The following is an 11,381-nucleotide window of genomic DNA, read 5'->3' as shown; positions in this document are numbered from 1 at the left end:
CATCATCTACTGCCCAATCTGATAGAATTCTAGCAGAACTGTGTAGCAACAGATCGCCAGCAATTGCTTCATCACAAATTGCCGTCCTAGCTCCCGCGAAAAGGAATTACCCTGCTATGTATAATCAAGGCAGCGCAAAAAGTTGTTTTGCACAAGCATTTGTATAGCCAATTAGACGGATGAAATTTACGTATGCTTAATAATGTTACACAAAACAGCCTTCAGACTTTCCCTATTAATTTCGTCTTTTGAATTATGAACATATTTACATCATAAGGGTTTTTTCATTGTAAGGCTTTCTTTTTTAGTTGATTTTCACCTAGCAAGACTTATCGTAGATGGCGTAATAAGTCACACCCGGACAACGTCGGGTTATACTGCTAGTAGGTTATAAAAAATAATAGTACTACAGAATTAGTTCGTAGAATAAATAGTATAATACAAAAATTAGTTATAAATTACAGTAAAATCTACCTATAACAAGAAATACACTGCAACATTTGCTTGAATTATTTCCAAGCCTTCACATTTTTAGTCTTGATCCAATGCCTATTTTTTACATAATGATTTTGCCTACCATATAGACTATTCTACTTTGCATATAATTTTTGCTATATTGGTACTTCAGGTTCTCATTTTTTAAATATTCTAGTGTGTCCAAATTTTAACAAAATGGTGGTGCCTTTTTTTTTTAGTTATAATGTTACTTTGAAAATTAAAATAATTTTTAATATTCAAATTTTATCCTTAGCTGCAATAGTTTAAGTAAACATTTTCTTGTTCTGTACCTTAACAGATATAATAAGCTGTCTTGAACTTTTCCAAGTGTAATAACTTGTCCTGTAATTTTCCAGGTTTATAATCTTAAGAATATTATTCCTTTTGCTCGCATTTTCCCATGTAGTCCATATGTTTCCAGGCTATGCTATTATGCTAATTAATAATGTGTCAAATGTGTTACTTAGAGGTGACATTGAATATTTTTTCTTACCGCAATGACGCTGGTGACATATATAAAAATGTCCCCTTATAGAACTCTATTCTTTAAAAACTATAGAACTATATTATCGCCCTCTTTTTGAGAAGCAAACACGCATAATTTTTTTTTTCTTTTAAAACGGCATTGCATGAGATTGATACCATGAAGTTCCTCGAATTGATTACTCTCATTTCAGTTTAATTAAGATATAGTTTTTTTTTTCAAAATAAAAAATTAATTATACTTAAAGCCAATATTTTGTTTTATATTTTTTCCTGATATTTTACCCCACAATTTTTTTGATATAAATATTTCTTGCATGGGAACAAAACCATGAAATTCTTCATGCTGTCTTCCTTCATTGAAGCTAGATGAATATATTTTGCCTTTAAAATAAAAACGTTATCTAGATCTAAACTTGATTGGAGGCCTTACTTACTTTGCTATAATGTTGCTACAAAGTTTGATATAAACCTTTTACTACTGGATCAAATATCAATTTTTTAATGCCAAAATGTAGCTAGGGACCAGTCCTTTTCAAAGATGTTAACAATTTTTAATTTGTTTAAGAATTGAATTCGGGAAAGCTCTGAGATTTTCTGCATGTGAGTAAATTCTGGCTTTAAAAATATTATTCAATTATTACCGTAGTTGAAAAAGCAGAGCGTCGTCTACATCCGCTGCGTTCCCTCGCCAGATGATCAACAAAGAATATTTGTGGAGGTTTGCGGTGTTCAGATGGATATTTCATCGCTAAATGCCAGAGTTCTCCCACTCCGCCCCTTGCGTGAGTGGAACTAAGCTTCAGAGCGCAATTCCATTCTGGTAAGCAAATACTTGAATGATATGAACATCAAATCTGTCACTCATGAACACTTCTAATCCAGACAGTGCTCCCTCTCACTTTTGATCGTTTCTTAAGCTAAAGAAAAAATTCGTGTGCAGTCGGTTTGAAGACATTTAGAAGATAAAGGAGGCTGTTATAGCTACCTGAATACCTTCCCTTCAACGTGTCTTTCCTTTCGTTTGTCACTGACCACACTGGGTATAAACCTTGTACAAATTTTGCACATGTTCATATCTTCATGAATAATTCTGTGTATAGTTGCCACACCAACTCTAATCTATGTGTTTATTATCTTTATACACATACAGCGGCGTTCATCAAATGAATTGTAAATTTTCTCACGCAGCTCAGATATTCTGACAAACCACTCCCTCTAATACGCGCGCGTATGAGTATGTTTCGCCCATTCCTATTTAAATCACTTTATGAAAAGTTCTGAACTACCCTACTCAATGAAAATAATTAGATGGTAATTTGTATCATATATAATAGTATGTGAATAATATAATTGAGGTCTTAAATGCAAGCAGATATGATCCAATGGAAAATTACTTGTAAAAATTATTTACATGTAATCATGTTTAAAAAAAGTGTGAGTACACAACGGAAAATTTCTCTCTAGATATAAAAAAATGATGTGATGGTTAAGCTTTAATATATTTGATCATTGTATTCCCCATAGGTTAAAATTTATCGGCAAATGAAACACATATATTGATGAATTTTATATCAGACGCTATATGTGAATTATAGAATTGAGGTTGCTGGAAATGTTTTGGTTATAACTTTACTCAATCAGAGGTTACCTAGGGCTAAACAACAGCAATAGCATGGACACATAAACAATTATTCTGTTGAAGAATGCAAAATATTTATCTTGAAGCCCTTGTGCTAGAGGCATTTCGTTGCAATTGTGATATCTCTAATTTTCTTACCACATCAACAAATCTCATTTATTCTAACAAGCATATTGAAAAGTTTCTTTGAAGCTTAACCAGTCTTAAACATGAGATAATTCTGGTCATGGATTTTTCATATACAACAGAAAATGCTGCACTTAATATCGATTCAACGTGATCGATTGATATGTTAGAAATTATTGTTAAAGTTTTTTCCAACAGGAAACACGTTTTGTGTAATGTCGAAATATGTCTCGATATAACTTATACCTTAATTAATGATGCAAGTGTGTGTATAGTTGCCACACCAATCACTGTCCACTTCAAATAATTCCGGTAAAAATGATCGCACACACTCTCTCTCTCTCTCTCTCTCTCTCTCTCTCTCTTTCTCTCTCTCTCTCTCTCTCCCTCTCTCTCTCTCTCTCTCTCTCTCCCCCCCTCTCTCTCTCTTTCTCTCTCTCGCTCTCTTTTCTTTTTTAACTGACATCTTATGTATTCTATATAGTCTTCATGGCTATATAATCTATATTTATTTTGAAAACTATCATCTGCGCACGAATGTGGTCGTTTACGTGTGTGTGTGCGCGCGGGTACGCGAGGGCGTATGTGTGTGTGTTTATGGACGTGTGTATCTACATGTGTTTGTGTCTGTGTACGTGTGCGTGTGTGCATGTGCGTGTGTACCTATATGCTGTGATTCTGAATTGGGCAGGGGATGTATGGCTCGTGGTTCCAGCCTTAGATGAACCTTGAAACTAATGTTCAGGTCGTTTGGGCAATGCTGGCGGTATATTTTCTACATCGTACAAATGATGTACCCCTCGCGGGTACATCAATTAATTTACATAACTGTCGATTACGTAAGACCTGTGTTTATTATGGAATTAATAATTGCATTATGATTACCGAAGCCAGAAATTATATTTATCCTTACATTCCAATAGATTGAATGTTCATTATATGCTAAGATAGCAATATGCATTTTGTGTGTGTGTTAGCATATTCGCCTTTAAGCTTAATTGTCGTATGTGTCTTCTTTCAGTATGTGCTCCAAGTTATTTGTCTTTGGACTTGTGTTCGAAAAATAGACAAAATTTACAATTTTACGACAGCAGGGCCCCGGCTAGCTGCCCTCTTGGAGAATTTAGGTCAAATGCTACCATGCCCCAAGGTAATTAATATTCGTTTTTAGAGTCTGGATACTGTTTTACACAATAACAACTGGTCGAAGGAAAAACTATTCAATATATATATCTATATTAAAGAGTTGACGGCATGTGGAATTTCGTTATGCAAACATAATATATGCAGCTAGCCACTCTCATGCTTTCGTCAAACTTTAAATTTTGGCTAATTTAATTACAGAGCCCCAAAGACAAACGACTTGACCCATATATCAAAATGTTACTGAAACCAGTTACCAACTTCTATTGACATCGGTAAAGCATTCAACTCTTTTCTTCCTTACTCAATCACAAAATGGTCACTGTTTCCTCAAGAAATAACATATATTTTGGGTTTCTAAACCCTCTTCTACACTGACAATTATTTCAGGGTATAAGCAAACAGTACATGTATACGTGTAGTTGCAAAATTTACTAAATGAAGTGGCACATGTATACGTCTACCTACCTAGTAACATAAATCTTTACGTATATCACATTGCCTTTTTACCAGAAAACATAGACAAATATTATTAGAATTATACCATATACGTGATTCAAAAACTGCTCTGATCTTGCTTGATGCACCTGAACAACAGATTTAATATTAGTGTTGTGTCGACGACCCCAGACAATGAAGTAGGCTAACCCAATAGGTAGATATAGAGGGAGAAGTGTAGACGTCGGGTAGATGAGTAGAGGTCATCCAAACGTGCAATATAACAGTGGCGACGAGGTTTCGAATAGTACCGAAATTGAATAATTACTGAAAGCAGTTGTAAAACAACAAGTGCAGCAGCACCAACAACTACAGAAGTTAACAGAATTGTTACTGCAGGCGAGAAATATGACAGAATCATTTTCAGCAGATGATATTGCAAATTCCATCAAAGAATTTCACTACAATCCGGATGAAGGAACTACTTTTGCTGCATATTACAGACGATACGAAGACATATTCCGAGAGGAATGCAAGGGATGGTCTAGTGAAAGGAAGGTATGGCTCCTTTTGCGAAAGCTTGCCCCTCCGGAACACGAAAGTTTTTGTAACTTTATTTTGCCGAGAAAGTCCGCGGAATTGTGTTTTGATGAAACGATAAATATTTTGACTAATATATTTAGTTCGCAGTTTAACATTCGATGCAAATGTTTACATAGAAAAAAAAAAAACGAGTCCGATGATTTTGTAATATATGCCGGTATGGTTAATAAGGCTTGCGAAAGGTTTAAACTGGAAGATTTAATACCAGATATGTTCAACCTTTTGCGACGTTAAATCGAGTTGAGAAGGAATTACAAAGATTGGAAGACATGGAGGTAATTGAAAAAGACTACTCTGAGTGGGCAGCCCCTATGGTATACATAAAAAAAGAAGAACAACAAGGTAAGAGTATGAGCGAACTTCTCAACTGTTCTTGATGATTGTTTAAAAAATTACAATTATCCGCTTCCAAACCCAGAAGAAATATCTGGGAACAAGGAAGTATAACTGGACGTCTGGGTAACGTCATTTACATGGTAAAAGGACCAAAATATGAACACAGAAGGTATTTAAACCAATTAAAAAAAATATACCAAAAACCAAGAGAGGCGAGAAGAACCGATGGATTTATGGTATGATTTGTTCGAGGTCCCAGAACCACAAGCAAAAGCAGAACCGACATGTAGGTCGAACAGGAAGAGAAAACCTACAGAAATGATAGAAATTAACGCTAAGAGAAAAAGATATACCAGTTTCTCACCGAGGAAAAAAAAAATTGATAAATTCGAATTTAAAAAACTCCAAAGGGGGAGGTATTGTGTCGACGCCCCCAGACGATGAAGTAGGCTAGCCCAATACGTATATATAGAAGGAGAAGTCTAGTCGTCGGGGTAGTTCAGTAGAGGTTATCCGTACGTGCGATATAGCAATAAGCTAATATCAAATCTTTTCATTGATCATTATCTGTAGAAGAAAAAAACATGAACGAGTGTCTATTATTTTCCCTTTCAAAAGTTTATATTAATAAGATCAAACAAATATATACTACATATTTCCTTCGACAACATAAAATCATAGACGTGGAAAATAAAATGAAAAAAATCACTCTGACCTTTTTCCGTACAACATAGTCGTATCCCATTCAGATAGTAACAGTCTGTTTCGTACGTAGCCTTGTTTAATGAGAGTTTAGAAAACCGTAACTCCTCAGTTTATATCCGGGACATGTAACACACCTTTATTGACGTGTATTCAACCGCGTTAACAAATACTAATCACTAGCCGGATGTACAGTATCATATTTGTGAAGTCCTTGATATCATTATCTGTCATAATATCTATCACAGAGAAATCGTAGTCAAAACGACCGTCTAAATGAATGCGTTTGCCTATGCATCTGTGCATTCATTGTCAGCTGAGCATTCTATCCATTATTTCATCTCTCGCTTACAATCTTTCGTCATTTCAGTTTTGTGTCTTCTGCACCCCAGGCACACACACACACACACACACACACACACACACACACACACACACACACACACACACATGCGCCCACACATATGGAATGGTGGACTGATGCATAGTGCTGTTGCAGGTTCCACTCACCCAAGGGTAAGAGCTCTGACATTTAGCAACGAAATCTCTTCTCGAACACCGTCAGAAACCTTCACAAATAATGAATAAGTAATGAGTAAGTAATGCGCAAGACCACCGGGAAATTAATGATGATTCCATTTTTTTTTCTGAAAGCAAGAACACCGTCTACATCTGCTGCATTCCCTCTCGCCAGATGATCAATAAAGAATATTTGTGGAGGCTATTCTGTCTCTAAATGCCAGAGTTCCCACCAGTGTGTGAGCGGCCCCTGCATCAGGAACATGCTTCAGAGCGCGATTCCACTTTGTTAACCAAATACTTGAGTGAGGTGAGCATTAAAACTGTCATTCATCAACACTTCTATCCAGACCTTGCTCCCTCTCACTTTTAGTTGTTTCTTAAGCAGTCAGTTTGAAGACGTTTAGAAGCTGAAGGGGGCTGTTACAGTTACTCGGTATACCTTTACTTTGGATGACATCCACAAGGGTTCAACTATATCCTAGCTCTCGTAAAATTGTCTTTCCATCTATCCAACAGTGAACCCACACCTCCAGTCAAAAACTGCTCCCTAAGCAGGAAATTTCTTCATTATTAGCCATGTTGAACCTGAAAAAAGAGATTAAAAATTTTTTCTAGCCATTACTCAATACCATCCAATGCTATTACCCCAGTACACCAACTCCCCACTTTGTTGTCACCAACGCACAATCAGAAGAAAAGACCCCTACAACAGTAAAACCGCGCCACTACGCTAGCATCTACATTTCTATTCAATGCACAATGTGTCAGTCCCTCCATCAATGATCAAAAATGGAAGACCCACACCACATCCCTTTCTTTAATTCTTACTGAGACCCACCATGACAACTCCCACTTGAAAGCCTAAATATATATATATATATATTCCACATTGTCATTTACTTTAATGAATATTTCCATGTAGCCCTGGGTCTAAAAATCAGAATACTGATGTGGCTAGCTGGGATGGAAAATTCCTCTCTTGGGCTTTTTGACTACACCCACTTTTATAACCTGGGGTAGAATGTTAGGAGTATGGAAAATTCAAACACCTCTAACGTTGCAACTCTTCGCTAGAATATTTCAAATGACTATTAAAATGATTGCCTGGCCAAGATCTACACGATCTTGCAAATGATAAGAAAAATTTATTAAGTAAAAAGATCACCAGAGGTCAAAGCGTCATGTACATGTGTTTTTTTAATAGCAGAAGTAGAAAAAAAAATTGAAAAAAAGTAGTGTTTACCCTGAGGAATGTGAGATATTTCTGCTCTTTTACATAGCCTTTTGCACGTATTGCTGAATGTGTCGAACAGAAGGAAGGCAAAACCTTGCAAGTCATTCTTTGGAATCCTTCCTTGAATCATTGCAAATAACCGCAGAAACTGATATTTGAGTTTATCTATAAAATTAAACATCAGATTATGCAAATATTTTCATCAAAGCGTTTGTTGAAGCCAAAAATAAACAAAAATTGCCCCTACCTGCACCGTAGCAGTTTGTTATGGTCGTTATGAAATCAAAGTTGTTCAAAATCAGGTAAAGAATGAGCTAAATTCTTTCAGGCAACATTTTGTCTAGCGGGAATGTTTGATGAAGAAGACAGAGAACTTCAACATCGCGATGTTTGCCCTTGTGAAATTGCGGCCAGCGAGAAACTTATCTCAAAGCTCATCGCAGTTATCAAGTGCTTCAACATCCCAGATGATAGAAAGTCGTACAATCTATCATCCAGCGCTCCCACTCGGAAAAAAATTGTGAAAGACGTCCTCACTGCTGAGACTGTTGGTAGGCTAGCAAAGGAAGGCCTCATAGAGAACAGAAGCAGAAGTAAGAAGAATGGCTTCTTTGATCCTAATAAACGCCTAAATTTGAAAACCCTGGCACACGTGCACAAGCCCGTCAAACACTCAACTTCTCCAAAGTTATCGAGTACATGCAGCAGGGAAACATAGCGTTTCACTTACTAGCAAAGATTGATCGGCAACTTGACCGTGACAATCTGTCAACAAACCCATTGCTACCTGTTCCATATAGCATTGTTATGGCAGACGGATTCTTAGCAATAACAGATAAATCGAAATGCTTCAAACATGTGAAAGAACGTGATAATACACAGTTATCTGATCCAAGACATCATAGAGGATGGAAATGCAGTGTTCCATTGCTTGCAAGACGTTCCACAAACATTCGGGGAAATAGCTCGGAAGTTGTTGGGATCTGCTCTTCACCTGTCACCTGTCATATTTAGCACTGACATGTACAAGGGGTGTTGGAGACAAACTCATACTGAGTGGTGAGAAAACAAAGCGTCCGAAAGACTGGAAAGTCTTCCTTACAAATGATGAGAACAAGACACAGTTCATTCAGCTTTTGCTCTCAACTTGGAGGAGTGAGGTGTCTGCCGACATTCTCACTGCACATGAGATGGTACTGATATGTGAAGGAACAGCTTTCCAGTTGACATCGGATGGACATAACACATTCTGTCAAGAAATACACTCTCTGGAATCTTCACAGGAAGAAACTGTCACTCGTGTGATCTTGTATTGGATGTATGCCAAAGAACGGAGATGCAAATCCGTTCGGGTGAGGAGTCCCGATTCAGACATATTTTTCATCTTACTTCACCATGCTAGATTCTTGGAAAGACTTCAAATTCTGTTTCAAACTGAAAAGATCAACACACGAGGGTGTATCGATGTGACCAAGCTGACTATGTCTTCCACATTTGTTCTCTGTTTTGTATTGCTGGGTTATCATGCCTTCACCAGGTGCGATAGTAGTAGTGCCTTCAGAGAGAAGGGGTAAGTAAAAAAACTGAAAGTCGTTGAAAGAGATGAATCATTTCAGAAAGCGTTCTCCAAGTTAAGGGAATGTTGAGAAATCAACAAGGAGGTGATGAATGAACGGGAAAGGTTCGCATGTGTGCTTCATGATAACAAAAGAACAAAAAATGTGAATACATTGCGGTTCACAACCTGCGAGCAAAATGCTGTGGTAAGGATGATTTCACAAAATCTAAGCAATGCAATATCGCTTCAGCTCCCCCATATAAAAACATCCTCAAGCAATATGTTCGGTGAAGCAACTTCCAGATCGGGATATGGAAGCTCGTGAACATTCAAAATCTTCAATACCTACACCAGACGAAGGACATGGACGGACAATGGAAGCTGGAATCATGAAGTCGAAATGGACAGAGGATGAAGTGATGCACTGTCAGTTGGTGGATGTTCTGGAAGAAGAACTTGAAGATGAAATTTGCGCATCAGATTCTGACCCTGATAGTGACAGTGAACTTAGTGAAAGTGATTTCCTTGACAGAGTAACATCGGACAGTAATACTGAAAGTGATGATGATTATTATTATTCGGACACTTGAAATGACTCATCAATGTAATAGATGGTTCACAAATGTTATTGTCATCTTTGACCATTATGTGAATGGCACAAAGTCCCATGCATTACAAAGTTAAGGAAACTAAGAACAGGTGTAACTGTTCTTGAAAATGAGATGCAACCAGGTAAGAATTAGGATGAATGCTTACTGGAAATGTGTTAACTCAAATTTTAAGGATACAAAGGGTACTCAGATGAGATTTCTAACACAACTTTAAAGCAAACTCGTGCATCCATTATTTAATTCTGTATATATACCTACCAGTAAGGAAGATGAGTGCCGCAAAAGTTGAAATGAAGCTTATTTAAACTTGAGAGATAGAAGGTATTATACAAGCCGAATTTTTCTTCAATATTAAAATTATATGGCACATTTCATAAAGACCATGTATAACAAAGTGTTATGGTGTAGGTAGGGGCAACTTTCGTTTACTTTTGACTTCAACAAACACTTTAATGAAAATATTTGCATAATTAGATGTTTCATTTTATAGATCAACTCAAATATCATCTTCTGTGGTCATTTGCAATGATTCAAGGAAAGATTCCAAAGTACTACTTGCTACAATTTGCCTTACTTCTATTTGACACATTCAGCAATACGTACAATAGAGTATGTAAAAGTGCAGAAATATCTCACATTCCACGGGATAAACACTACTTACATTTTGCTCTTAATTCTGGTATTAAAAAGTACATATAAACCTTATTTTTGATTAATTTTCATTAAAAAAAATTAAAACGTTATATGGTCTTGGCGATAAATAAAATCTGTGAATGCGGGATATTATAGGGAAAGGTCAAAGTTCGTGACTATTTGACCTCTTTAAAGTATTTTAGTGTAAAATATTGCTTACGTATGCAAGGAGAAAAGGTTTCATCCCTCATGATTAAGATGTCTGCTGATTGAATAATATGTAATTTTTCAGCTTTGAAGAATTTGCATTTGCTGCATTAGTTTCTTTTTTTTTTTTTTCTTTTTAACATCGTAAGTCTATGACTTATATAAAGCGAGTGCCCGACAATCACAAAGATGATCACACTTCATTGCCTAGAACCATTTATAATGTGATAGATGATGCTTTATCGAGTTAGACAGAAGAAAGAGAAGCGCACCGGACAAAGTCGTATTCATTTAAGTTCTACCTATTCATTTGAAATATCATTTAGTTTGACTGACTATGTGGTACCCAAAAGTACATAAATAAAGTAGTGAGGTCTATTTATTCGACCTCACTCTTATCAGTACCAATGGAGGATTCCCTCTTCGGTGGCCCAACATGATACAATTAGTTACCTAATCTCCCTTACATTATACACCCTGTCGTCTTCAAGGGGGAAAAAGCACGTTGAATAATGTAGAACTAAACAAGTTTAATGTCTCAGAAAATGGTGAATTAGTGTTCGCCGAAACGTATATCATCATAGGTTTCCGAAATCAGCGTTGATCAGGTTATAAACAAGCAACGTTTATCACTTTCTCACTCAC

At 36.5% G+C, this 11,381-nt stretch overlaps 1 protein-coding gene across 1 annotated transcript in view; it reads right to left on the bottom strand.

Moving 5' to 3' along the window:
- The window catches only part of LOC106876206 (neprilysin), a 163,357-nt gene extending 157,216 nt beyond the window's left edge, over positions 1–6,141 (bottom strand). Inside the window, exon 1 of the mRNA XM_052970054.1 lies at positions 5,985–6,141. Coding sequence (XP_052826014.1) covers positions 5,985–6,001 — 17 coding nt within the window. The 5' untranslated portion in view covers positions 6,002–6,141. The remainder of the gene's footprint in view (positions 1–5,984) is intronic.
- Between the last annotated feature and the right edge of the window lie 5,240 nt (positions 6,142–11,381).

Source organism: Octopus bimaculoides, chromosome 8, assembly GCF_001194135.2.
Source record: "Octopus bimaculoides isolate UCB-OBI-ISO-001 chromosome 8, ASM119413v2, whole genome shotgun sequence".
Lineage (NCBI taxonomy): Eukaryota > Metazoa > Mollusca > Cephalopoda > Octopoda > Octopodidae > Octopus > Octopus bimaculoides.
Note: the sequence above shows the minus strand (reverse complement) of the source record. Positions and strands in the feature narration are given on the sequence as shown.